Here is a 24,773-nt window from a genome sequence, read left to right as displayed (position 1 = left end):
GATACCGACGGGGTGCTGAGGAAGAGTTGCTGCGTTTCTGTGCTTCATCTTGGCACTCGACGTCGAGTGTAGGGCACAGAGGGGCAAGTGACGTGTTTTTTCGCTGGATTGCACAGGATGACCTGCCTTCCCCAGCCCAATACTATTCCCTTCCAACACTTCCTTTCCCTAAACCCAACCAACCTCCCCACCAACACCACACAGCATCACGCCATCATGAGCAGCAGCTTTAATTACGACTACATCATCAAAGTAAAGCCATATCTCCCTCCACCGCCTCTACCAGCACCGAGTCGGAACCAATTGAGCAAGAGCAAAGAAACATACTACTAACCACTCGACTGGGCCACCTCTTTTTTTCCTCTTTCGTGTGTGTCCACTTCGACCGGCTTTCTAGTATATCATTATCGGCGACACAGGTAAAAAAGACGCCCCTTCCCTATGCAGATGGAGAAATAACTTACAGGGATGGACTCCTTTGTACCTCATCTTTAACTTGCGTTCTGCAATTTGAATCTCAATAGGTGTCGGCAAGGTACAAATAAAACCGGTCGCTAACTACCTGAGAACGGGGAACCGAAGCTGACAGACTATCTTCATTTTTTTGTCGCAGTCTTGCTTACTCTTGCAGTTTACCGATAAGCGTTTTCAGCCCGCTCATGACTTGACCATTGGGTACGTTCTGATATACCAAGCGGATGTTTTGTTTTACTTTTCAGTGCACTACTTCAGAGAAAGCCGAGCCCTTTGCGCCGTTCTTATATATTGTCTGCATTTTTGCGCTTTAGAGTGGAGTTTGGAGCTCGCTTCGTTTCTGTTGCTGGAAAGCAAATCAAGCTTCAGATCTGGGACACGGTATGTCAATTAAACGAGTTCAATTGTGGCCATCAGGCGCTGACGAGCACTCTACCGCATGGAAAACAAAAACGAGGCTGCAGGGCTCACAACGCTTGGTGTCTAATTGCGAACTTGGTATGTCCTATACGATAGGCCGGACAGGAATCCTTTAGGAGTATCACCCGAAGCTACTACAGAGGAGCTGCTGGTGCCCTTTTGGGTAAGCTGCTGTTGTGCGATTGAATCCTATGTTCGTGTATTCACCGATGCAGCAGTAACACTTGCTCACACATGGCCAGTGTCTTTGTTTTCTTTTGTACCCCTCCAGTCTACGATATCACGAGGTAAGATGGACAGGGCAACCATATGTATCACGGAACACTACACTGTGCGTCCTTTTTTCGCGTCAGCTGGAGGGTATTCTGACCTGCCATCTTTACTGACAACTCATTTCCATAGGAGAGACACCTTTAAACACCTGACGACTTGGCTTGAGGACGCTAGACAACATGCCAATGCCAACACGACTATTATGCTTATTGGAAACAAGAGTGATCTGGAGTCCAAGCGGGCTGTCTCTTATGAGGAGGGCGAGGCCTTTGCCAAAGCAAACGGCCTCTTCTTCATGGAGACCTCCGCTAAGACCTCTGCCAATGTTGAGGAGGTAGGGACCTCTTTACCAATGGCTTGTGATAAATCAGCAAAATCGATCGCTCTGATCTGACAGGTCTTTCCCTTTATCGATAGGCATTCGTGGAGACTGCAACCAACATTTACGAAAAGATTCAGAGTGGGGTTTTTGACATCCACAACGAGGTAACGATAATGCATGCAAGCACATGGGTGTTACCGCAAGCAATAGCATCTGCGGATGATTGTCTAATCATGCCCTTTTCAATCTCATCTTCGACGGTAGGCCCATGGCATCAAAATTGGCCCCATGCATACTGGAGGCTCTTCTCTGCCGACGGGAGCGGCAAACGGCGGTGGAGCCTGTTGTCAGTAAATAGATTGCCATCGCAAGTGCGACCAACATGGCCCTCAACCCTTCCACCTAATATATTTGTCGTCTCTTTTTTTTTTTTTTTTTATACTTTTTCCTCACAAATACATCCACACACGTTTCAGTAAAATGAATATATACTTTGATAACCCACTCACGCAGGCGAAAGGGACCATGTCCGATGAATATATTTTTGTCCATGCTGGATTGCGAGCGTGAACGTGTTTATTTACGAGAAAATGAAGGGAAGAGTGGAGGGTTTTCAATGAAGTTGGGTTTATTGCTTTTCCATGTTCTTCCACCATGATCATCCTGTCAACATTCGATTGATTGTTGGGAGCAAAAAAAGAGGCTGAACACGGCTAGAAACATTCAGTAGGGGTCCAAGAATGTTTAAGCAGTGGTGCGGCTGCCAACGGTGTTTTTCTAATACAGGTAACAAACAGAAGCAGACGATTGCCTGGGTCAGTGAATCGAGCGACCTGACCTAAAAACATAAACACGAACAATACTTTTCCCCAACATTATTCCACTTACAAGGTCACCCTGCTTGCCAGCCTCCCACTTTGCGTACTTCAAACCCTGCTCGTCACGGCGAACGGCGACGAGGCGGGCCTCCTCTTTGAGCGAGTTGCGGACAGCACGGGCGCAGACCTGGGCATATTGCAAATAGCTAGTGGAACCCAAGCAGGCAACAGAAAAAACGCAAAGGGTTAAAAGCCGCGAAAACAGAACAGACTGGATCGAGCGATATCATCTCAGGGGTAAGATCGTTCAAACAAAGACAGTGAGAATGCTCCAAGATTGATTGAGGCCCCAAAAAATATCGCAAAGGGCTGGTTCTAGCTGACGAGGTGTCATTGCGAACAAAGATGAGCTTCAAAAGAATAGACATCCTGCTGATATAGGGATCGCTGCTGAATAAATCCCATGGGCTGGCGATTGGGAAAGAGGCGGGATAGTCCGTGATCGTGCAATCTACCGTGTCGTTGGTGTTGCAGGTGTTGCACCCCTGATGAAAAAAGAAAAAATATATATGGGGGAGTGAGGAAGGGAGAAAGGGCGGTGCAGCATCACTTACGTGAAAGTGGGCTTCCAGAATTGAGACATGGCTGACAGTTTGAAGGATGAAGTGAGAGATGGGGTCGATGATTGAAGGAACCGTCTGTTTGTGTCTGCCAGCAGCGGGAACAGCGGCCCTTGCTCCACCTCGTCCCGACACAAGCCACCTCGCATTCTCATCACCGGAACACAAATCGCACGGTTTATGACATTTATTTTACAGAAGTCAAACAAAATGGTAGGGCGTATCCATCACAAGAGAGCGCTGGAAGATGATGACTGGGTATGGTAGGTAAATAAGGGCGATGTCCTGCGTCGACCCATGCAGTGAACAGCATATCCCACCATCTATCCCAAGAAGTTGGCGACTGCAAAGTGAACCACTACGCTACAGGCAAGGAAATCCGCAAATGCTCTAAATAGACATGATAGGATTGATAATACAATGATAAGTTCTAGGGTTCAGATTTCATGCAGAGATCCTTGCCTTCATTAACGTATAGATGTTGCGCACATACCTTTCAGGGCTCGTAGTAGGGAACTGAGACGCATTCTTCGGGTTGGTCTGCATACGGAGGTTGGCTGCAATTGAAAGCCCGGTACATGGGATGTAGGAGCGCATACAGCAATTGAAGCATGCGAGAGATAGTAGAATGCAGTATGTTAGGTCATTTGCAGGTGGGTACGCTTTATCGAGTACAATGCCGACCGTTGGGCCACGACACTCACCAGCGAGAACAAACGCTGCAACCGTTGAGATGAAGCCAGCCAAGAAGGCGTTGTTGGGGAAGGTTCCAGCGATACAAACGTAAACGAACTGAATAATTCCAGTCAAGAGTACATAGACCATATAGCCGTCGATCAGCTTTAAGGCCTTTGGTGTCTCTATGTAGCGAGATAAGGCCAAGGTGAGAATACTGTGAGTCGCGTTGACGCTGGGTTGTTTGAGAGCACAAAGAGATTGCCTCTGAATAGCGCACCCTTGAAGTACGATGACACGAGAGAGTTGGTTGCAGACTTGAAATCGTCCATGGCGTTGTTGATGGAAGCGGTGATGAGCTAAAAGAGCGTGTGTGTGTGTGTATGTAGAAGATGATGGGAGGAAGGACGTTTCGCGCGACAACTGGCTGGCCGTAACTCCCGTCCCAGGGTGGCTTGTTTACCTTGTGCAAGAAACTGAGCAGCTCTGGTTGATCGATCACTACTATTCATCAGCATAACAACAAGCAACCATGAGGTAAGTTATTCATCCATGTATCTATGTATCGCTACCGTGTCTCCTGTCAGCATCCATCTGCAACACTGCATCATCGCTGCCACCTGTGTTGTGGAAACGGCCTAGATATTTTTTGCATTCTAACGCGTGCTTTTGTTTCTGATTGGCAACCCAAATCAGCAGCACAAAGGCCAAGAGTGAGATGACCGAGGACGAGCTCCGCAAGTTGGAGGAAGAAGAATTCAACACTGGCCCACTCTCGGTGCTCCAGCAGTCCGTCAAGAATCACACACAGATCCTTATCAGTTGCAGAAATAACAGGAAGCTTCTCGCCAGAGTGAAGGCATTCGATCGTCACTGCAATATGGTTTTGGAGAACGTCAAGGAGGTAAGGGCCTCCGCCGCCGTTCAAATGTGCTTCTACTATGCAAGTAGTAGTGCGTCATTGAGACCATTTAACCATTCACTGACTGCGTTGCTCGTTCTTTCTTATCCTTATGTGCAGATGTGGACCGAAGTACCGAAAGCGGGCAAGGGCAAGAAGCTGAAGCCTGTCAATAAGGAGCGCTTTATCAGCAAACTGTTCTTGCGTGGAGATTCTGTGATTCTTGGTATGCCACTTTGTTTATGCTCTAGTTGCCTTATTGGTCCCACTGTATCACATTGCACGTTTATTAACTATGAGGTGTTATATTGTTAGTGCTTCGCAACATTTGAGGAATGGATCCATACAACTGAATTATATGAGGACTGGAGCATTCAGGATCTTTAACGTCATACTTGGAAAGCAAGCAAAGTAGATTTGTCATGTACAGAATAAATAATAACCCCACCGACTATGGTAATCGATGCTTGTCATTAGGATTCAGCTATGTCTAACACAATGCGGCGAAGGCGCTGTGGCGCCTGACATACCTGGTGCATATCTGACACGACTTCGCTGAGCCATCTCGGAGGCATGTGTCTGATAAAAACCGCAGGATATGTCTCGATAATTGGCAAACCAGAAAAGAAGTTCAGCACTTGTGTAAGTGGCCTAAACATCATATACTAATGCAGGGCAGACGTAACGCATTGGCAGGAAACAACATATATCAAATGAGATTATCAAAGTATGGATAGACCAGGTTTATTTTATTGCAACTTGAGCTGATGTGCCGATGTAAAATGGATTTAAACGACGGTACCGGCGCAGGAAGCGATACGGGGCCACAAATCAGCGCACTCCTTACCGACAGGGCCGGTAATGGCAGAACCCTTCATCTCACCCTTGGGGTTGACAATGACACCGGCGTTGTCTAATAATCGATTCAGCAAGAGAATTTATGATAAATATGATTGGCGTCAATTAAAAAAAGAAAAAAAAAAAAGCGTCAAGCAATAGCAATGAAATAGAACTACACCTACCCTCAAAGTAGATGAAGACACCATCGCGACGGCGCCAGGCCTTGCGCTGGCGGATAATGACGGCGGGCATAACTAATGAAAAGGACAAATAATAAGATTGGTAACGGACGAGTCAGAACCACATCTAGAAGCTTACGAGGACTTTACAGCAGCGATCCAATTGAACGAGTCTACAAAAACATACCCTTCTTTCTCAACTCGGGCTTTCCCTTCTTGACAGTGGCCATGACCATGTCACCGACACCACCAGCAGGCAGCTTGTTAAGACGACCGTGAATTCCCTTAACGGAGATAACGTACAAGTTCTTGGCGCCAGAGTTGTCAGCGCAGTTCATGACGGCGCCGACGGGCAAACCCAAGGTCATGCGGAACTTGTTTCCGGAAGCAGCTCCACCTATTACACATAGTTACAGCAGATATGAGAGTGTCCAGAGATTAGCGAATAGACTGATGTCGATCTGTACTCCAACTAATCCAGTCAGTGTCAATCCAGCCCAGGCGAAGTCAGACAGCTGAAAGTCTGCAGCTGATGGATGAGACGGGCATAAAGCAACTGCACTCCACTACGTCGTCCTGTGGCGGCAAAGGGATGGTGAGATCTCTATCCGCGTTGCAGTTGGTTCAGGAGCGTTTTGCTGGATCTTAGATTGTGCGTGGTCCTGCTACGATGGTCCTTTGAATGAACTTGTCAACACCGCTGTCGTAGAGTAATCCATAAATAATAAAGCTCTACTGGCGCCTTCCAAAAAAATAGCGTTGCTTCTGTCTCATGCTACTCTTGCAACAACCCCAAGAGACAACAGTTGGTCGAGTTTTTCCAGCCTTCATGCCGCACTTAAATGAACATCGTCAAGATGAGTCAAAAAGCACAGAGTCGGCCCATTGTGGGATCAAGGTCGATTAATGTCGATGGCGCGTGTGTTGGTCGATAGATATCCCGCGTATGCTGATGGATGGATCGCCAGCCTCCTGTCAGGCTAGATACAGTAAAAGGCATCCAAGGTATGGTCGATGTGACTGTCAATTAAACGCACCCTTTGCGGACATGTTGTTGAAATAAATGAAAGAGGGCTTTCTCAATACTCGCGCAGATCGAGCAGTTATAAGTTGATAGCACAGCGTGGCTTGTGTTTTTTCATTAGGCTAGACCCTGCTTGCTCTTCAGGAGTAAGAACAACACTTTGACCCCGCCCTGTATTTTTTCATCTAACTTTCGATTCCATCCTTTCCACATACCTCAACGAATACATCTTCATACCCACCTTTAAATTCAGGCTCCTCGTCTATACACTCTACACAATCCACCATGGGAAACGTTAGTACACCTTTCTTTCTTTCTTTGCCGCTCTACTCTTTTCTATCAGCGTCGCCTTGAAACTCTCCCCTAATACCTGCGCTTTCCTTCCAACTACTCTTTCTCTCTGCGCCTTATATTTTCCTGTATGTAGGGACAAAAAGCACAAATGAAGCGTGAGCGCAACGCCAAAAACGCGGGCGGCATCGCCAACAGTCAGCTCAAGGCTGTAAGTAGACTATCTACTCTTGCGATACTTTTTACAAAGCAAAGTTAATGATCTAACAGCCTAACCCTCTGCCCTTTTTGTATTTTATTTTTATTTTTTGCCCCGTCTAGAACGAGGCTGCCAAGAACATTGTTTGCCAAACCTGCCGCCAGACCTTTTTGTGCACTATTCGCACCAAAGCGTAAGTGAAAGAGCACCACTTCGTCGAACTTTTTCCGCGAAACATCATTTCATACAACAGGCAATGACCGGTCCTTTCTATTGGTCATATAATACTAGCCTCGAAGAGCATGCCACCAACAAGCACAGCAAAACCGTCAACGATTGTTTCCCTGGATTCGTTGAGACCCCCAAGAAGTAGAGGGAAAGCTTCAGTTTATGTTGTCTTTGTTTCTATTCCCATTTTAAAGCAACTAAACAGAGGAACACACAGGGCGTTCTGAGATCGGTCGAGCGCTTATCATATCATGAGGATTGTACTCGGCAAGGTCCAATATATTCATCAAAAAATACAAAACTATTAATAAACATTAGCATTTGCGGAGCGTAGTTGAAAGGAACTCATTGGATTCAGGGATGCAGTGCGGGTCAAGAAAAACGGCGCGACATGGCGTGAAAGCAATAGTGGTACAGGATTGGAATATGGGCGGCCGAATCGTTTATTAGAGGCGCAAGGATGAAAGGCAATGGCTATACGCGGACAAGATCAACTCGGCAGCGCTCATAGACCCGATGATACATCGACAGACTCTGCTTATCCTCCTCATCCATCATCATCACGGCATCACTGAGGATGCCCTCGGATATTGGGTGAATTGTCAGACGTGCGAACGTGCCTCCAGTCTGCGCCTTGCAAAGCTGATTCGGATTTACAACGACTACATTATCGACGGTCTAATTGGGGATGAAGTACAGGAGCGAATATACGATTTTAGTTGAGGACTATTGAATCAAAGGAAACCAAGAGAAAGAAAAAAAAAAAAAGAGGCAATAATATTCGTAGCATATCTACCTTGGCAAAGCTCTTTAGCTTACTTGGCAGGATGATAACATCGGGGCAAACGCGAAGGTCCATCAAGTCGTATTGGTTAAAGTCCACTCCACTTTCTACATCCGATGTCAGACCGGGATACACAGGATGCATGCTATCACAGCAAAGAACGACAGGTTAGCGTTTTGATCATTGCTGGGCATACGGCAATATGACCTCACGTTTCAAGCAGCACTCGACGTACTTGCGCTGTTCAACGAGATATTTGGAGAGACGACCCATACGGTCTGTCCGTTCTGGGTTTCGTGCAATCTCATCGCCGCTCAGGTGCATTAGAATATCCGAACTGGTGACTGAAAACACCATTTCGTTGATCGTAAATTGTGCTGGGTTGGGTAGGCAATATGTTCCCTGGGTAGACAAAGCAGAACATTCGTGTCAGAAATTGTGTAGCGAGTCGATAAGGCATATAGTGCGAAATAAAAGGCTGAACACAACTTACTGCCGGCAAGCCGAGTGGACGGACATGTTCAAATCCTGGCTGGGGCATTACTGTGGTCTCGTGAATAACATCTTGTAGGCTGGGGACGAGCAAGATCTGCATCTCCTTCGGGTATCGCTCTTGATGCTGCGAAAGCAGAGACGAAATGTATAATGAGAAGTACTGTTCGGGCGTCATGTCAACGTTGCCGGACAAAATCAACGGATGCTGAGAGGACACGAACGGTCCTACCTAAAAACAATAAAGTATGGGTCAATATTTGGTCTAGGTTGCAACGGAAAATAATCGAGATGGTCTTATACTCACCAGTAGTAACACATCTGGTCGCTCCCTCGTGACATGCTCCATGAGTGCTGCGAAGGGCTCAAACAGGAGGTTGTCATTGAGCGTGTATGGGCCTGCTGCAGTAATGATCTTCATGGGCTGGCCATTCATTTTTTTATAGTGATATTCCTCCAGATCAGCTGGGCTTGCACCGGCCATTGGCAACGAGGGCAACTATCAGCGAAGACCGAAAAAAAAAAAAAAAAAAAAAAAAAAAAAAAAAAAAAAAAAAAAACTGTAAGTAGGCGAAATGAGGAAGCCGCAGCAATGACTTTCAAATGATTCCTCGCCCTTAATCAAGCATACCTCGTGTACACGTGTAACAGCAAAGATAGATCCGTTCGCGTTGATGCCACTCAGGACAACAATCTGGCCTGGAAAAAATCCGAATCCTGAAATCTCTGCAATATCCAGTTTTACCCTTGATCCCCCACCAAGTGAACGACTCGTCTCCAGGACAAGCGAGCGTTCATTAGTCTTGCCCTCATTGGCGTCGGAGCAAATCCTTCCGACCACAGTGACAACGGCTTGGCTCGGGTAGGCAGGATTGCGAAACTCGGTGTCGGGATGGAATTTCTTATAAATACTTGCAAACAAGTCGATCCTGTCATCCAAAGCTGTAAGCGGAACCAAAAAGAAAGAAAAAATGACGTAGCGCATGGTGAGTGTCTGCTATCCGCACCAGTCCCTTCCTCGGCATACAAATTGATAGCGTCCTGGTCTGTACCTTCACCCTTCTCGGCGAGTTTTTCGAACATATATCGATACGGCTTTACGCTGACCACCAGATTGATTGCATTTCGGTAATCGGGGCTGTTGTTTGGTGCTGCTTGGCGTAATGACAAGTTGCCGTTCAACGTCTCCTCTGTTTCTGACTGGTTCTTACGAAGTGCAAACTGCTTTGATGAAGGGGAGGGCTGTGATGGAGAGATTGGAAGCGGAGCGACGCCATTACTGCCCCTGTTCCTAATCGGAGTTGTGGGAATCGCAAATGTGGATCTGCTATCAGGTGCCCCACTACGTATATAGAGGGATGAATCAACTGCACATGTTAGTATAATTCGTCAGCAACGCCTGGATAGAGCTACCGCCTGAGATATCATAAACGTACAAATCATTCAACTGGTCCAGGTCCATCTCGTAATTGATAGTGGAAGCAGGTCTTCCCGAGCCATGGTATCTTGACTTGATCGCGGCTTTCTTGGGGGTCGCGAATGAAGTCGAAGAGGACACCTGTGCCTGGTATCCTTGCTGTGCCTGTTGCTCCAGTGTGCGACGAAGATTGCTCTTGAAGCCTTCCAGATGCGCAGGTGTCATGGATCCATCGTCTTCGTCTCCTGTAGCGTTCGTGTGGTTCATGATATATGCCTCCCATTTTGAATGCAGCGTCTCGGGCTCAATGCCGTATATCTGCAAAAGGTTCACGCCTATGTATTTCAGGAAGAAAAAAAAAAAAAAAAAAAAAAAAAAAGTCAAGTTTTGTACGACCCCACGGCGCTGCTTGCAAACAGTGATGCAGCGACTTACATTCCCGAAGCGCTGCTGGATTCTTGCTGAGTGTTGGCCCAAAGATGCTGAGCAATGCGCGCTCCCGGTTGTCCTGAGTCGACATGGCCACGTTGAGAGTTGTATGTTTTGAAAATAAATAGAAAAGCGCGTTTTGCCCTTTTGGGCCAAATGAAGTCAGTGGTGGCTTTTTTCTTCAACGGCCATGAAATGAGTAAACACTTGCAAAGGAAAACCCGAATCATTTCACCACTCTTGAACGCTTGAACGAATCTCTACACCATGGAGCAGGAAGGGACACTGGACGAAACGCTCCTGAGCATACCGCAGGAGTCTCAGCAACCCGGCCCGGAGCCACTCGTTTCTGCGTCGGCTGGTCCTGTCATTCCTACGCCGTCTGAGAGCGTCGTAAGCACACCTACCACTAGTCAAAACGAGAACAGTGCCTCTGCGGACCACATACCCCCTTCACCCTCTAATCAATACGAAACCAGTGCCTCGACACCTGAGTCTCAGCAGAATCAACTGAAACAGGAACAGCATCACCAACAACAGCAACCGCAGACGCAAGCCAAATCCATGCCTGCGCAGCCAATCAAGAGGAGACCACGCAGAACTGGTCAACCACTTCATCTGCTTCTCCAAGATTGTAGTAAACAGGTAGGATTGTTCGTAGTTGAGCTGATATGACAGTTCGGACTGAGCTGTATCCGTGGTCTAATCGTTTGTTGAATGCCAACTTCATGTCGATGTTTAGCACATCTCAGGGTACCTATGCAAAAAGACAGCTGAGGAGATCACGGCTATCGTCAGCGATAAAAAGGCGCTTGCGGCAGATCTTCGCAACTACTCTAACGATTTTGTATTGACTTCGGCCCGCGATCGTGTCATTGGTGAGGTGGATGAACAGGGCAAAAAACTGCTGGAGGACGTTGATCCAGAAAGAGATGTAAGCACCGTTAGTATGACCTTGTTGCGATCCAGCGCTTATTTGGAATTATCTGCTAACACGGCATACTATTATGTATATTCATTGACCCTGTAGGTAATCAAGCAAAGGTTCGAGGATGAAACTTCAGTTTTCAAGAGCTATGATGATGCCGTGCATGATATCCGCGTGGATCTGTACCTAGATGGAATTAAGCCTAGAAAGCAGGCATCAGAAGAAGACAGCGCTGAAACGGCCACCAAAAATGCCGGTAAGCAGGGGATGCTGGAGAACAACGGCGACCATTCTCGATATGATCCCTTTGTACCGCCCATTAGTAACAGTTGTCGTCTTTTCTCGTGCTAGAGCTGCATAATGTTGTCAACATCTGGGACACGTTCTATAAACGCGCAGAGATTGAACCCAAGCGGTCCGGAAGGCCTGGCTACAGCCCATACCCTAGCAGGGGGGGAAGACCTACAGGTCCACCAGGAACACGTCCTCATCCATATGTCGCAGGTCGCTTCCCACCACCCGCTTCAGGATCACCGCATCACGGCCCACCGCCCGCCAGCTCAACAAGTGCAAATGGACCTCCATTCAGAGACTCCCGGAGCCCCTCCCGCGGGTATGGAGAGTGGCCATCTTACCGCGAGGATTACTATGATCATTACGATTATTACCCTGATTCACGCGATGACTATCGCCATCCAGATTATTTCGATCGTCGTGATCCACGAGACATGGCTATGCGGCCACCTGGACCTGGATCTTTGGCTCCACCCGATCCGAGGGATATACGGGATCCTCGGGATTTCAGGGACCGTCCACCTCTGTCTAAAGCAAGAGGCGAAGCATCGTTTGGTGCAGGAAGCAGTCGATATGATGACAGGAGACGGGATCGGCCTGACCTCAGCAACGCGCCGCCACCCCGTGATAGCAGACATCCAGGATCTCACAGCGCCACTGCATCGCCTTTGACTTCACACCCATCTCTTCCCCCTAAACCTGCCTCACAGCCAATGCATCAGGCCGGGAACCCCGTTCACCCTCAACACTATCCACTTGCCCCGCATCAACAACTGTCGCACCTCGATCCTCATGCCGCTCAAGCTGGTTACAGCGCTTATGGACAAGGATACCCGATGGCAGGACAAACGGATTATTCTGGATATGCATATGCTGGCTATGGCCAAGATCCAGCAGCCATTGCAGCCCAACAGCAGTATGCTTATTCTGTAGCAGCTGGTGGTTGGGATATGAGTGCCAATGCTGCTGCTGCTGCTGCAACAGCTCATCAGGTCGGCGCTGGTCTTCAACTACAGCCATTCGCTTCTAATCAACCCGGCCGGCACAAGGCTGTTCCATTGCCTACTGATTTCATGTCTGGCCCTAGCGATGCTCCTCGTCTATCCATGCCCGAGCCGCACGAAGTACTCGGCATGATCCGCGGTGTCATTATCCGAGATGCTCACGGTAACATTGGTCTCACTCAATATCAATTTACGAAGGCGACACAATGATAAACAGGGACAGCACATCGGGAGACATGGAGAGACAGGAGACGACTTTTGTCTATCTTTTCAAAGCATTTTCATTTTCTTTTTTTTTTTCATTTGCACAGTCAGTCTTTCTCTTTTTTTTTTTTTTTTTTTTTTTTTTTTTTTTATCTGTGGCCACCTACTACAACTATCATCGCCTTCAGCAACTTCTGGAATAAAATGGGCGCCATCAAAGGACATACACAAACTATGACACTGTACAAATCGTTGGGCCAGGATGCAGGAGAAAGAACGAGCAGGACAATTATTTGAGGAACACCGCCCCACGCAGGAGCCATTAAGGACGCAGCAGCATATTACATATGGAACGAACCACATTCAGGACACTGGCAAGAGTTGATGAATCGGGGTTTTGTCATGACGCTGAAATGGTTGTTTGAACAGGAGATCGCGCAAGAGGCTTTACTGGCGGCCAGGGAAACGACAGCTCCTTCCGCTTTATTAAAGCAGCTTTATTAAAGCAAACCAGAAGCAATAAAGGGACCGTAGATATGATATCCGGACGAGAATGAACTGTGTGTCTTGGTCATAAAAATGCTGATTAAGATTGCAGCCCATTCCTTCGCGTTAAAGTTGACGGACGCGTTTCAACTGCAGGGACATGCATAGTTTTTAAGGTCGAGGCGTAGATTTTGGGTGGCTCTGCTTTTGGTTTGTAACCGAGATCTCTGCTTCGTAATTCTTTGTTCGATCGATGATTGAAGACGACACGATAAGCGGCCAGCTAAAGACAATGGACTCGGATCCCTACCGCTCTCACGCCTAAGCGGTGGATGGGTTTCAAAAGGGTTTCTTTCGCTAAAATAACTGTTTGCCCCAATGGACGAGCATATGCAGAGCACGCCGACATAAAGGACGACGCTCCAACAGGACGCCCAACTTTCACACTCTTCTTCTACGGGTCGCCACCATCCTTCCCTTTACTTCTTCTGGCTCTTTTTTTCTTCTGCTTCTTCTTTCTTCTCCTCCAACGTTTTCGTCGTCTTTCTTCTTATCTTTCCTTCTGCACTTGCCTCTGCTCGAAAGATAGGATACAAAAAAAAAAAAAATCACCCTATAATACATATCCAATTCTGCTTTTCCTTGTCGCGCTGTCTGGTCCTGTGAATATGAAACGAGACACAAAGGTGATCAAGAGCGATTCCTCCGCCGAGATCAAGCGACTCTCGGAATCGAATGTGCACAAGAAGCATTGGATGAGGTACTGAGGGCAATGAGGCTGAACCAGAAGCAAAACTTCGCTCTCTCTAATAATTTTGGCCTTAATTGATTGATACTAATAATCGATCAATCGTGGCTTTATTTTATATTATTTCTTAGATGGGGACCCTATCTCTCTGAACGTCAATGGGTAACAACAGATCATATATAGTGTCACTCCTTGGAGACATAACCTGGTACTTCTGATACTTAAATACTGCTCCATCTGACTGGTATGACTGATCTTTATGTCGTTTCTTTCATCCGTTATCCTTCGCTTCACTCTCGTCGCGGTCGTTGATTCTAATTGCAGGCTACAGTAAGAACATGATCTTTGAAAAAGAAAAAAGAAAATGAGACGGTTGATAATAACGAAGATGAGAGTCGCATAAAGTGAAACGCTGGGATCAAACAATTTACGTGTTCATTTGCACAAAAAGGTGCGCGAGGATTACAGTAGCGATGGTGATGCCTGGCGCTTTTTCCCGCACGAGCACGCCCGATCAAGGGCCTATCGCTGGGGCGAGGATGGCCTTGCGGGGATTTCGGACAATCACCAGCGACTTTGCTTCTCGGTCGCCCTTTGGAATGGCAAGGACAAGATCTTGAAGGAGCGACTCTTTGGTCTGACAAATCATGAAGGTAGGTACGGGCTTGGAGGAGGAGGGAGGGAGGGAGGGAGGAGGGAGGGAGGGGGTTTTGCTTGTTACTCTGTTTATCTGATTAATTTTTTTTTTTCTTTATCTCTCATTTTGTCAATGATCTGTCTCTTCATTGGACAAAGGTAACCATGGCGAGGATGTCAAGGAACTGTACTACTATCTGGAGAACACACCCACGCATTCCTACATGAAGGTAAAATTCAAAAAAAAAAAAAAAAAAGAAGACAGAGAGAAGGCACCGGGCTGAGCACACTAGCACACAAGACATCATGCAGCTTAGCTGACCTGCATCCCTTGTCCTACTTTCCTGTGATACCAGTATTTGTACAAGTACCCTCAAGCCGAATTTCCGTACGATCAACTTGTCGCGGAGAATGCGCGCAGAAGTCGATCGGAACCCGAGTACGAGCTCATGGACACGGGTGTGTTTGAACAAGACAAGTATTTCGATGTCTTTGTCGAGTATGCCAAGGACGGTGAGGATCAAGACGATGTCTTTGTCAAGATCACGGCCCATAACCGCGGTCCTCATGATGCGCCCTTGCACATCATCCCTCAGTTTTGGTTCCGAAATACGTGGTCGTGGTTCACTGATGACGAGGTCGAAATCCCCTCGCTGAAGAAAACAGACTCGTTGACGATCGAGGCCAACCACAAGACGCTCGGCCAGAGATGGATCCATTTCGAATCCGCGCCCAAAGGTGTAGCGGGCAGAGCACCCGAGCTGATCTTCACCAACAACGAATCAAACTTGAAAAAGTTGTTCAACGACTTCAACAGGAGCCAATATGTCAAAGACGGATTCCATGAGTACCTGATCAACGGGAATAAGGACGCCGTCAACCGGAAGGATTTCCAGGGTACTAAGGCCGCGGGTGTTTACAAGTTTGAGAAAGTCCCTGCGGGCGAATATGTCGAGGTCCGGGTCCGATTGAATCAGAAGCCATCGTCGAAGGAAAAGATAGGCATTGCCCAGAAAGAGTTTGATCATGTCCTGCGGCTGCGTATTCGAGAAATGGACGAGTTCTACAAACATTTGACCATCAGGAATCTTCCTGGGGATCTCCATTTGATCCAACGCCAGGCTTTGGCGGGTATGCTGTGGACCAAGCAGTGGTACCATTTCGATCAAAGGTCTTGGAGAAAGGGTGATTCTGCGGGCCCTCCGCCCCCGGCGGAGAGGAACAACGTGAGAAACAAGGAATGGAAACATCTCTACATCGATGACATCCTCTCCATGCCTGACAAATGGGAGTATCCATTCTTTGCTTCCTGGGACATGGCCTTTCACACGATTCCGTTGTCGATTGTGGATCCGACGTTTGCAAAGAAGCAGCTGGATCTCTTGACCAGGGAGTGGTATATGCACCCTTCCGGAATGATTCCCGCATATGAATGGAACTTTTCGGATGTCAATCCTCGTAAGTTTGGACTTTTTGTTAAGGTAACTGTGTTCTTGCCTTGAAGAAAAAAAAAATGATGGCAATCATTCCTGACAAATATGGATCAATGATTCCCATATAGCTGTTCATGCCTGGGCGACGCTGCAGGTATTCAAGACTGAGGACCGACTCTATGGCCGCCAGGACTGGCTCTTCCTTGAACGTGTGTTCCAAAAGCTCCTGCTGAACTTTACGTGGTATGTGAGAACCATTAAACGGAGTACTGAAGCGCGTGTTGCGATGCATACTCGCAGAAAGCGCAGCGCCTAACAACAACGACAATAATAATACAACTTTATTCCCTTTGCGATGTTTACTAGGTGGGTCAACCGAAAGGATAAGGAAGGCAACAATGTCTTTGAGGGCGGCTTTCTCGGACTGGATAACATCGGTCTCTTCAACCGATCGGAGCCTCTGCCGAACGGTGCTTCACTCCGTCAGGCCGACGGCACCTCTTGGATGGCCTTCTTCTCGCTCTGCATGTAAGTTTTGCGTTTGTGGTGACCAAAGCATTCTGCCACAGCGTTTTTTTTTTCTTCTTCCTTGAAATGATTAGAATTCTTACGCGGCTTCTGGTGCTTGTTTATGATAGGCTCCACATTGCTTTAGAGCTGGCCAAGAGGAACCCAGCTTATGAAGGTGGGAACTAGCTTTCGATGCGAGGACGAGGGGCATTTTTATTACTGGGCGATTTTGTGTGTGTGTATGTGGAGGGGGGAGGGTACTTTGAAGTAATGGCATACTAACGCGAGTATCGTTCATTTTTACGATTGTAGACATTGCATCCAAGTTCTTGGAGCACTTTTTCTATATTTCGGATGCGATGACCTATCAGTCCCAGGGGGAGGAAAAGTCACTTTGGGACTCGACCGACAACTTTTTCTATGACTCGATTTCCTGGCCTGGCGGGCATACGCAGCGTCTCAAGACTCGTAGCTTGGGTAAGCAGCATTTAAAAAAAAAAAAAATAGCGATGCGGTGTAACGTTAAAACGCGTGTTTGTTGTATATTTAGCTGGGGGCGTGCAACCCTAATAACGCGTAAATCATTCTTCCATTATTATTATTATTATTATTATTATTATTATTATTATTATTACTATTATTTCGTGCGTGTATCTTCTGCATAGTCGGGGTGATCCCGCTCTTTTCGTGTCTGTCGCTCGACCCAGAGTACCTGAAACTCTTCCCCGGCTTCACTAAACGACTCGACTGGCTCCTGGCCTACCGCGAGAAACATCGCCCTGTCCGAGTGTTCAAGAAAGAAGACACGAAAGCCTCTGGGTCCTTCCTCCTGGCTCTGGTCGACCAGACCATGCTCCGCGCCGTCCTCAAACGCATCCTCGACGAGAACGAGTTCCTGAGCCCCTTTGGGATCCGCTCCCTCTCGAAATACCACAAAGACCACCCGCTGAGCATGTGGATGGACGGTCAGGAATTCCGAGTCGATTATCGTCCCGCGGAATCGGATTCGGGCACGTTTGGAGGCAATTCCAACTGGCGCGGGCCGATCTGGTTCCCGACGACGTACCTACTGGTGGTGGCGTTGAAGCGATTCCATTACTTTTACGGAAACGAATTCAAGGTCGAATGCCCGACTGGATCTGGGGTGATGAAGACCTTGGAGGAGGTCGCATGGGAGATCGAAATCAGACTGCTGGCTTTGGTGAGACCCGATGCGCAGGGCAGACGACCCGCGAATGGTGGGGATACGAAGGCGGATAAGGACCCACATTTCAAGGACCTGGTGTTGTTTTATGAGTACTTTGACGCAGAGACCGGCAAGGGACTCGGGGCTTCACATCAGACCGGGTGGACGGGGTTGTTGGCGATGCTGGTTCAGCAAGTTGGAGACAAGTGTGACAAGAAAATCGCCACAACCAACGGCAAGCACGCTTGAAGGGAAGAGCTGAAGGCCAATAATTTTTTTCGGTTTATAATTTTAGGATATGAAGTACCACGATTGGGGGAGGGGGGGGAAAGCAGGAGTCGTGGAATGAATGTGTGTCTATGTAAATAGCTGAAAAGGTTTAACAATAAATACTCGGGATTGAAAGACAGTATGGGACGTAGAAAAACTATATAGGCTTGGGTAATTATACAAGGTAAAAAAAAAAAAAAAAAAAAAAACTTTAAAGAAATGACTTGAAGCAAACGAAAAGAGTGATACGAAGGAACGATTGCCTAGAACTTCTGAAGACCAGCGCTAGCGATATACTGATTCCATTCGTCCCAGTCGATGGTATTAGGGATTCCAAAGAACGGATTCGGGACCGCCATCAAATTCGGGTCCTGTTGCACCATATCCTGTGCCGGGAACAACGCCAAACTCGAATAATCCTCCGTACTACCGTTGCTATTACTGCTAGAAGGTATACCGTTCAGTGAAGACATTGTAGGTGTCCCCCCGGCTCCTGTCGCTGGAGTCCCCCCGCAGCTACAATTAGCGTTGTTGTTAATGTTGTTGTTACTGTTGGCACCTTCCTGATGATTTCCGCATTGCGGATCGAGCTGCTGCTGTTGGAACTGTTGCTGCTGAGCCTGCCTCTGCTGTTCTTGAAGCCGCATGTTCAACTGATGCTGCTGAATAAACTGCTGCTGCAAAAACTGCTGTTGCTGCTGTAGAAACTGCTGCTGTTGTTGCTGCTGTTGCTGCGGTGTTCCCATAGGCTGCTGCTGCTGTTGTTGTTGTTGTTGTTGCTGTTGTTGTTGCTGTTGCAGCTCCTTCGGTTCAGTACTCCGCTCCTGCAGTGCCAGTGGGGATGAGAACAACGGAGTGACCGAGAACGGCTGTGCGGGTTGTGTCTGAAAAAATTGCTTTTGCTGTTGCTGTTGCTGTTGCTGTTGCTGCTGCTGCTGCTGTTGCTGTTGCTGCTGCTTCATATGTTGTGAAAGCGTCTGAGGTTGTTGTGGCTGTGTCATCTGTTGTTGCAGCGTCGCCATCGTTCCGTAGTCCATAAACGCCTGTCCCTGCGTAAACATACCCGGCGTCGATAACGATGCGAACGTAAACATCGGCTGTTGCTGCTCCGATCCTGATCCTGATCCTGATCCTGATCCTGATGAGGAGCTGGTGTTTGTGGGCTGGAACAGGAGCGAGTTGCGCTGCGAGGCATTCTTTCGGCTCTTTTTCGGCTTAGCAGTCGGGTAACCGGTAGTAGATCCATGACTCTGCGGCTGTGTCATAGTCGCATCCGTATTCGAAGTCGACGAGCCAGAGGTCTGGTTGTTATTTCCGTTCTGAAGAAGCGCATGATCAAGTCCTGTGGGCTCCTGCTTGATCTCTTGTAGATCCGGATTATGAATCGAAGGCATCGAGGGTGAAGACGACGGTGTGCTTGTCGTCGAAGATGGTGTCTGCGGGACACCAATCGCTTTTGGTGAGAACAACAGTGTACCGCCCGAAGGATGATGTTGGTCCCTCAGCACGATCGGATAGGTGCAGTCCTCCTCGCCTAGCTTCGCTATCATCTCCATTGGACGTCCATCAGATTTGTATTTGTCGAAGTTGAGATGAGCACACATGAGGTCTTCGAGTACGCTCGCGAACTTTGCTGCGTTGAACCATCGCCAGCCAAGATTTTTCATGTACGCGATCATCTTGACCAGGTTCTTGCGCGCCTGAGTCTGGAGACGCAGGTCGAGCGAGGCTGAGTTTGTCAGGTGAATGAGTGAAGAGAGAAAGATGTCGTATGTTGTGAAGCACCAGACGTATTTAAAGCAGTCTTCGCCCATGAGCAGCTCCGATAGATGGGTCACGGAATTGGCAGCGGAAACACAGATGTTGAGCGACGGCATTGACTCTGAGAGCTTTGTCTTTGTGAGCGACGATGGAACCATGTACGGACGATGCAAAAGAATCAATACCGAGTCTAGGATAGATGTAAAGATAAGCGAATCGTGTCAGATCTCGTTACCAAACCCCCTTTCCCCCCCCCCCCCCCCCCCCCCCCATAAGCGACAAAATGAGACGAATAATATTTACAATATGAAATATGGATGGTCGACACCCATCTGTTCACGCTAAGCGGATCGGCCTTGTGGTCGTATTTCAGGTCCGGAGGTAGCGCAAGGAGCCACTTGGTGAGGGTCGTATCAAGTTCTGCCACCGTCGAGCTGACCTGTCCCGGGCCATGATTCCTAGTCTGTGCAGAATACACCCGTTGCAGGATCTGGCCCAGAATCGTTGCCAGCTTGATGGTCTCGACAAAGTACCTCAGCGCAAAACACGACTCCTCTTTCAACTTCTCGCTGTCCTCCACAGGTGAATCCCCGCTACCATCAGGATCCGCCCAGTCTTGCTCCACGACAGAGGGGTAATCCACATCGCAGTCGTTATCGTCAATTGCCAAAGGGCGTCCCATGCCGGCGCTCACCCATCGGTCCATGATATAGATAGCCCACCAAAGACGCTTGCGGATCTCCGTTTCCAGTGGGGGCAAATGCCAGCGGGCAGAGTTTCGGTGCATTCCCAAATCCTGCGCCATTCGAGTGGCCATTCCCAGCAAAACCCAAACTCGACCACCGGATTTTGCGCTCATGAACCGATAAGTGACCATAAGCAGTAATGCTTGAATCGAGGACTGACGAGGTAACTCGTACTCATAATCAATCAGTCGCTTTGCCCGATCAAAATATTCGTCTCCGAACCCTTCGGGATCGCTTCCTGCACCTGTGATCTCTGGATGGCTCGAGAAGCGGGAGGCGATTGCATACATAGCATTCAATAACACGACTGCGGGTCTCTTTGATGGATCCGGATTCCGATACTGGCGCATGAAGGTCGGTTTGTGAAGGACGGGCATGTTGGGATGCACGTAGGTAAAATAGCAGTCAATCAGGTGCTCTGCCAGATCCCTCGGGGGCATGGGCATTTCGGACTCCATTTGTGAAATAACGCCCTCCTTCTGTAACAGCCAATCCCGATGTTCCTTCATCCGCATCGGTGTCATCAGATAACTGTTCTTAAGTAGATCCTTCTGGAGCATGTCGATTCCAGAACTGTTGCCCAGATAGCGAATGAATCCTCCAGTATCGAGCGAGAGTGTCGAGAGATTATCCGAGATGGCATTGATTTTCAATCTGGCCTCCAGGTCAAAGGGTAGGACCTCGTCTTCATCCTCATCCGAGAGCTGGCTGTTGAAGGTCGAGGCTCTCGAGATGCCGGTAGAGAAAGAGTCCTCACGACGGTGGTGGTGAGGACGACCATTGGCGGAGGAGAGATGGGGCGTGTTCAGGAGAGGAGTATCTGGGGAGTTTGGCCAGACAGAGTCCAAGGATTCGAGGTCGTCATCATGCTCCTCTCTCCAGCTCTCGAGATCCAGCTTGGAGCGTTCACCACTTTGGACTAGTCCTCCGAGGAGATTCTCCATCCGATGTAATCTGTTCTCCAGTGCTTCGATGTAGCCTTTAGGAGGTCCTCTCTTTTTGGCAGAGTCATTGAACCTATTGGGGATTTATTAGTTACGAAAAGTGAGAACAGGGTCGCATTGCGGTGGAATAGACTGAAGGAAAAAGATTATGAGACTTACGTGCATTGGAAACCAAACGTGGTGCAGTTGGTACACGAAGGCTGAAGACCATCGCATCGAACTTTCTTCCTCCGACAAGTGTCACTAGATAATCACCGCCAACATAGAAGAAAAAAAAAAGAGCCAGACGATGATTAGAACCAATGGTCGATCTCTGGTTTAATGGTCCAGATAGTCTACGTGAGCTGTGTGGAATGAAGCTCTATCGGCTGCTGGGTGTCACTTTTTGGCGCCCAAGTCAACACAGAACAGCCGTTGAGTGATATTGGAGATCAGATGTATCTTCATAGTCCCGCTTGTAACTTGTGGTTAGTGTGGGTTATGGTGCCGCAGAGGGAAGAAGACCTTCCCATGTCCATGTGCAGGTTTGTTGTTGTTGTTGCTAAAAGTGTGTTGGCTTCGTTCTTAAATGGGGATGTAGGGGGGAAGACACTCTCCCAGCAGGGATTATCGCAACTTCATTTGTCCGATTTATCCGGGCCAGTAAACCATACAAGTTGGAAAGTCTCTTTTTTTTTTTTTTTCTTTTTTTTTTGGGATTCCTCCTTACCATGCCCTGGACACCCGTCGACGCTTAGCATCGAGCTGTTCCTGCGTAGCCATAGCGACCTGCTTGCTTTTTTACTTGATGGTGTTGCGGCGAAACGTTACTGTAGTCGTTAAGGAGTTGTTGTTGTTGTTACAGGATAAGTCGAGTTGAATGTGAGCGGAGAAAAGTGAAGGATTGCTGGTTGTGTACGTGCGTATTCGTTCCGTTTGAACTCTTTTTTTTTTTTTTTTTTTTTTTTTTTTTTTTATAAAATAAAAAGAAATGAATACGGCACAACGTTAGATAATGGTAATACAAACGGCCCGAAAAATGAAGAGCCAGGAAGGGGAAAGAAGGACAGCGGGATGACGAATGAACCGAACAGACACCTTTGCGAAGCAAGCGCAGCTGTGTGTTCCAAGGTGATAAATTGTCGAATTAGGGGGTAGCGAAGGAAGGGACGAAGACGACTGACAAGAGCAATTGATGTCGATCCAGGTATCAAATGGAGGGTGGGGAGGAGAGGGGCGTACGCACGGAAGAGTGAAGAAAGAGAGAGAGAGAGAAAGAGAAAGAAAGAAAGGAAGAAAGAAAGGGGAGGTGTGCGGAATGTGTGATCTGCAGCCAAAGAAAAGTGTCTTATAATAAAATAACAAAATAAAAAAAAGAGAGGAGAAGGTGCTTGTTGGGAAAGAGCGAGCGGGAGCTGTCCACCTGCCACCAGAACCTGTCCTAAAAAAGCGTCAAGGTATCTGCGGTATATATTTTTTTAGCGTCCAGTCAAGACCAACGACGATGAGAAGAAAAAAAAAAAAGGGACCCCCGACCCAAGCAACTTTAGTCATCCCCCATCGAGCGAGCTCGGCCACTCTGAGTGCCGAGGAAACAGGCTTTTTTTTCTCCGTCGGACTACTGAGTTGCCGCAAAGAAGCGTAATTGGGTGGGGGCGTAAGAGCACATCAGGATTGTGCTGACATGGTCTTGTTTCTTGTTTGGTGGCGTCCCTCGCCCTCTGATTTTTTGTCCCCCTCGTTGAACATACCGCTCAACAGATAATAGCCTGATAGTCTGAGGTCGACTGGAGTCAATGGAGCACCAGGGAGGAGAGGGAAATAAAGGCGGGGCCCGGTTGTTGTGTCGTTGCAGGGATTGATGCTGATGAGTGAGGGAAGGAGGAAGGAGAGGGAATGGCTGGAGGGGTGTGTTTGCAGTGAAGAAAAGGAAGAGAGAGAGAGAGCGAGAGAGGGAGAGAGAGAGAGAGAAAGAAAGAAGAGGGTCCGGTGGAGATTGAGGGTTGTTGCGCACCCACTCTATATACTCGTGTGCTATGCCCAGCAATTGGCAGTTGACACCTGCTGCAGCCGCAAATTGCGCATGCTCAGAGACAGGCTCAAAAGGAGGAACTCCCCACCTCGCCAAAATGGGCAATTTTTTGCTTCTTCACAATTGCCTCGGCCCCCCCTCTCTGCTCCGTCCTCGGCCCTGTCTATCCGGCATAGGGTAGGGAAGATGCCGCCCCTTCGGCTTATATCCTACTCCCACTCCCCCCTCCTCCTCTGCTTCTATTTCTGCCTCTGCCTCTGCTTCTGCCTACGTGGTCCACTGTGGAGTTTGCTATTAAAAAAACACCAAGAATGAGCACGCGCGCCATGTGTTCTCCGCCTCCCCGTCTGCTTCTGCAGCTGCGCAGACCCATCTCTCTTCACTTTCCAGGCAGAGGACCAATAGAATGGAGAGTATCCTTCCTCATCCTCCGCTCCTTGGGCCTAAAAAATAGGGTACCCCGCCTTTTCTCCTTCCGCCCTTTGTCGCCTATGGCCTGCTTACTAAATGCCTCTTCTTTTCGCTGACAAAGAAGTGCATACGATGGTCTGTCGTCTTTGTCCCAACTCAATGCACGCAAGTAACTACACGCGTTGCTGTGTAGCACACTCACTTTATAGCAACAGCCAAGAAAGTTGAAAAAAGGTTTAACAAAAAATAAACCTGACTAACCTTGATCCATTCGACTCGAACACTCAACAGGTTTGTGCCTGCGTCGACTTTTATTTGTTGGCATTTTGAATTTCGTCCACGTACCCTACTCCCATCCTCCTCCTTTAATATCATTACTGTGCAGATCGACAGGTTGACGCGTCCGATCATAGCCCCTTCCTTGCTCACGACTTTTGGCTTTATGCTTTGCGACAACATATCCGTGGACTATGCGTTCCAGACGCTTGTTTTAAAGATTAACAACAACCATGCAATTGCAATCAATTGGAAGCAGATGGCTATTTACTACGCAGCGGCTTCTGAGGATAGAAATTGAGTAAAATGTGTCATTGGGTTAAAAAGGTGCCAATGCTCTGCGATGCAACTGCCGATACTCCTTTTTTTTTTTTTTTTTTTTTTTTTTTGGGCGCAACTCGATTCACCCGGGAAGCAGAGGAGGAGCAGCAAAAGGAGCAACAAGCGCATCAGAACCCTGGTGGGGGGGGGGGTCTTACTGTGCTCCAAACCAAATAAACTGCGCACTTCCATCCTTAGATCGCTTTGGTGTTGGGACA

The 24,773-nt window shown here is 48.0% G+C and overlaps 11 protein-coding genes across 11 annotated transcripts; 5 read left to right on the top strand and 6 right to left on the bottom strand.

The window, feature by feature from the left end:
- Positions 1-137: 137 nt before the first annotated feature.
- Positions 138-1,908, top strand: BC939DRAFT_456653 (ras-related protein rab-2B-like protein). Its single transcript, XM_051556365.1, has 10 exons — positions 138-252; positions 398-419; positions 525-535; positions 614-675; positions 789-855; positions 991-1,057; positions 1,166-1,181; positions 1,297-1,501; positions 1,585-1,653; positions 1,754-1,908. The coding sequence occupies exons 1-10, from the start codon at positions 217-219 to the stop codon at positions 1,841-1,843; spliced, it is 645 nt and encodes a 214-aa protein (XP_051410489.1). The 5' UTR covers positions 138-216; the 3' UTR covers positions 1,844-1,908.
- A 73-nt stretch (positions 1,909-1,981) lies between these two features.
- BC939DRAFT_456647 (mitochondrial ATP synthase epsilon chain-domain-containing protein) lies at positions 1,982-3,062 on the bottom strand. The gene is made up of 3 exons (XM_051556364.1): positions 2,922-3,062; positions 2,378-2,513; positions 1,982-2,266 (listed from the first exon to the last, which is right to left on the bottom strand). The coding sequence occupies exons 1-3, from the start codon at positions 2,948-2,950 to the stop codon at positions 2,234-2,236; spliced, it is 198 nt and encodes a 65-aa protein (XP_051410488.1). The 5' UTR covers positions 2,951-3,062; the 3' UTR covers positions 1,982-2,233.
- BC939DRAFT_456642 (DAD/Ost2) lies at positions 3,003-4,387 on the bottom strand. The gene is made up of 4 exons (XM_051556363.1): positions 3,883-4,387; positions 3,632-3,787; positions 3,421-3,484; positions 3,003-3,317 (listed from the first exon to the last, which is right to left on the bottom strand). The coding sequence occupies exons 1-4, from the start codon at positions 3,932-3,934 to the stop codon at positions 3,251-3,253; spliced, it is 339 nt and encodes a 112-aa protein (XP_051410487.1). The 5' UTR covers positions 3,935-4,387; the 3' UTR covers positions 3,003-3,250.
- On the top strand, positions 3,766-5,051 carry BC939DRAFT_456640 (small nuclear ribonucleoprotein sm d2). Its single transcript, XM_051556362.1, has 4 exons — positions 3,766-4,139; positions 4,299-4,506; positions 4,624-4,729; positions 4,819-5,051. The coding sequence occupies exons 1-4, from the start codon at positions 4,135-4,137 to the stop codon at positions 4,833-4,835; spliced, it is 336 nt and encodes a 111-aa protein (XP_051410486.1). The 5' UTR covers positions 3,766-4,134; the 3' UTR covers positions 4,836-5,051.
- A 181-nt stretch (positions 5,052-5,232) lies between these two features.
- On the bottom strand, positions 5,233-6,594 carry BC939DRAFT_456638 (60S ribosomal protein L17/L23). The gene is made up of 4 exons (XM_051556361.1): positions 6,560-6,594; positions 5,710-5,919; positions 5,526-5,597; positions 5,233-5,416 (listed from the first exon to the last, which is right to left on the bottom strand). Exons 1-4 carry the CDS (start codon positions 6,570-6,572, stop codon positions 5,292-5,294), a joined length of 420 nt encoding a protein of 139 aa, XP_051410485.1. The 5' UTR covers positions 6,573-6,594; the 3' UTR covers positions 5,233-5,291.
- Positions 6,595-6,831: 237 nt separating this feature from the next.
- On the top strand, positions 6,832-7,409 carry BC939DRAFT_504672 (At2g23090 like protein; the record flags this gene model as incomplete). The annotated part of the gene is made up of 4 exons (XM_051560557.1): positions 6,832-6,840; positions 6,974-7,048; positions 7,159-7,229; positions 7,328-7,409. The coding sequence occupies 4 exons, from the start codon at positions 6,832-6,834 to the stop codon at positions 7,407-7,409; spliced, it is 237 nt and encodes a 78-aa protein (XP_051410484.1).
- Positions 7,410-7,738: 329 nt separating this feature from the next.
- Positions 7,739-10,477, bottom strand: BC939DRAFT_504671 (DNA polymerase alpha/epsilon subunit B-domain-containing protein; the record flags this gene model as incomplete). Its single annotated transcript, XM_051560556.1, has 9 exons — positions 7,739-7,942; positions 8,061-8,193; positions 8,284-8,450; positions 8,542-8,772; positions 8,848-9,039; positions 9,172-9,482; positions 9,593-9,882; positions 9,977-10,292; positions 10,393-10,477. 9 exons carry the CDS (start codon positions 10,475-10,477, stop codon positions 7,739-7,741), a joined length of 1,929 nt encoding a protein of 642 aa, XP_051410483.1.
- Positions 10,478-10,618: 141 nt separating this feature from the next.
- Positions 10,619-12,930, top strand: BC939DRAFT_456631 (uncharacterized protein). Its single transcript, XM_051556360.1, has 4 exons — positions 10,619-11,031; positions 11,129-11,320; positions 11,417-11,570; positions 11,666-12,930. The coding sequence occupies exons 1-4, from the start codon at positions 10,654-10,656 to the stop codon at positions 12,820-12,822; spliced, it is 1,881 nt and encodes a 626-aa protein (XP_051410482.1). The 5' UTR covers positions 10,619-10,653; the 3' UTR covers positions 12,823-12,930.
- Positions 12,931-13,970: 1,040 nt separating this feature from the next.
- BC939DRAFT_399029 (Six-hairpin glycosidase-like protein) lies at positions 13,971-18,064 on the top strand (the record flags this gene model as incomplete). The annotated part of the gene is made up of 10 exons (XM_051552452.1): positions 13,971-14,062; positions 14,182-14,212; positions 14,502-14,703; positions 14,846-14,916; positions 15,043-16,144; positions 16,248-16,362; positions 16,486-16,647; positions 16,758-16,804; positions 16,942-17,106; positions 17,295-18,064. The coding sequence occupies 10 exons, from the start codon at positions 13,971-13,973 to the stop codon at positions 18,062-18,064; spliced, it is 2,757 nt and encodes a 918-aa protein (XP_051410481.1).
- A 240-nt stretch (positions 18,065-18,304) lies between these two features.
- Positions 18,305-18,928, bottom strand: BC939DRAFT_456626 (uncharacterized protein). The gene has a single exon (XM_051556359.1). It carries the CDS (start codon positions 18,829-18,831, stop codon positions 18,349-18,351), a length of 483 nt encoding a protein of 160 aa, XP_051410480.1. The 5' UTR covers positions 18,832-18,928; the 3' UTR covers positions 18,305-18,348.
- Positions 18,929-19,689: 761 nt separating this feature from the next.
- Positions 19,690-21,032, bottom strand: BC939DRAFT_386664 (fungal-specific transcription factor domain-containing protein; the record flags this gene model as incomplete). Its single annotated transcript, XM_051551824.1, has 2 exons — positions 19,690-20,036; positions 20,150-21,032. Coding segments are annotated over 2 exons (1,230 nt in total), but the record flags the coding sequence as incomplete, so codon positions are not given.
- Between the last annotated feature and the right edge of the window lie 3,741 nt (positions 21,033-24,773).

Source organism: Gamsiella multidivaricata, assembly GCF_025024155.1.
Source record: "Gamsiella multidivaricata strain RSA 2152 chromosome Unknown BC939scaffold_48, whole genome shotgun sequence".
In the NCBI taxonomy this organism is placed as follows: Eukaryota; Fungi; Mortierellomycota; class Mortierellomycetes; order Mortierellales; family Mortierellaceae; genus Gamsiella; species Gamsiella multidivaricata.
This window is presented reverse-complemented; position numbering and strand designations above follow the sequence as displayed.

Excerpts from the sequence above, each read along its gene's own strand:
- BC939DRAFT_456653 (XM_051556365.1), top strand. The coding sequence starts at position 217 with ATGAGCAGCAGCTTTAATTACGACTACATCATCAAA. Across the intron at positions 1,502-1,584 it reads CCTCTGCCAATGTTGAGGAG|GCATTCGTGGAGACTGCAAC; the intron begins GTAGGGACCTCT and ends CTTTATCGATAG. Across the intron at positions 1,654-1,753 it reads TTTTTGACATCCACAACGAG|GCCCATGGCATCAAAATTGG; the intron begins GTAACGATAATG and ends CTTCGACGGTAG.
- BC939DRAFT_456647 (XM_051556364.1), bottom strand. The coding sequence starts at position 2,950 with ATGTCTCAATTCTGGAAGCCCACTTTCAC. Across the intron at positions 2,514-2,921 it reads TTCTGGAAGCCCACTTTCAC|CTATTTGCAATATGCCCAGG; the intron begins GTAAGTGATGCT and ends GGGTTCCACTAG. Across the intron at positions 2,267-2,377 it reads CTGGCAAGCAGGGTGACCTT|AAAAACACCGTTGGCAGCCG; the intron begins GTAAGTGGAATA and ends TACCTGTATTAG.
- BC939DRAFT_456642 (XM_051556363.1), bottom strand. The coding sequence starts at position 3,934 with ATGGACGATTTCAAGTCTGCAACCAACTCTCTCGTGTCATCGTACTTC. Across the intron at positions 3,485-3,631 it reads TGCAGCGTTTGTTCTCGCTG|CCAACCTCCGTATGCAGACC; the intron begins GTGAGTGTCGTG and ends TTTCAATTGCAG. Across the intron at positions 3,318-3,420 it reads CCTACTACGAGCCCTGAAAG|AGCATTTGCGGATTTCCTTG; the intron begins GTATGTGCGCAA and ends ATGTCTATTTAG.
- BC939DRAFT_456640 (XM_051556362.1), top strand. Across the intron at positions 4,507-4,623 it reads TTTTGGAGAACGTCAAGGAG|ATGTGGACCGAAGTACCGAA; the intron begins GTAAGGGCCTCC and ends CCTTATGTGCAG.
- BC939DRAFT_456638 (XM_051556361.1), bottom strand. Across the intron at positions 5,598-5,709 it reads GCCCGAGTTGAGAAAGAAGG|TTATGCCCGCCGTCATTATC; the intron begins GTATGTTTTTGT and ends CCTTTTCATTAG. Across the intron at positions 5,417-5,525 it reads TGTCTTCATCTACTTTGAGG|ACAACGCCGGTGTCATTGTC; the intron begins GTAGGTGTAGTT and ends ATCGATTATTAG.
- BC939DRAFT_456631 (XM_051556360.1), top strand. The coding sequence starts at position 10,654 with ATGGAGCAGGAAGGGACACTGGACGAAACGCTCCTGAGCATACCGCAG. Across the intron at positions 11,321-11,416 it reads ACGTTGATCCAGAAAGAGAT|GTAATCAAGCAAAGGTTCGA; the intron begins GTAAGCACCGTT and ends TTGACCCTGTAG. Across the intron at positions 11,571-11,665 it reads AACGGCCACCAAAAATGCCG|AGCTGCATAATGTTGTCAAC; the intron begins GTAAGCAGGGGA and ends TTCTCGTGCTAG.
- BC939DRAFT_456626 (XM_051556359.1), bottom strand. The coding sequence starts at position 18,831 with ATGGGAACACCGCAGCAACAGCAGCAACAACAGCAGCAGTTTCTACAG.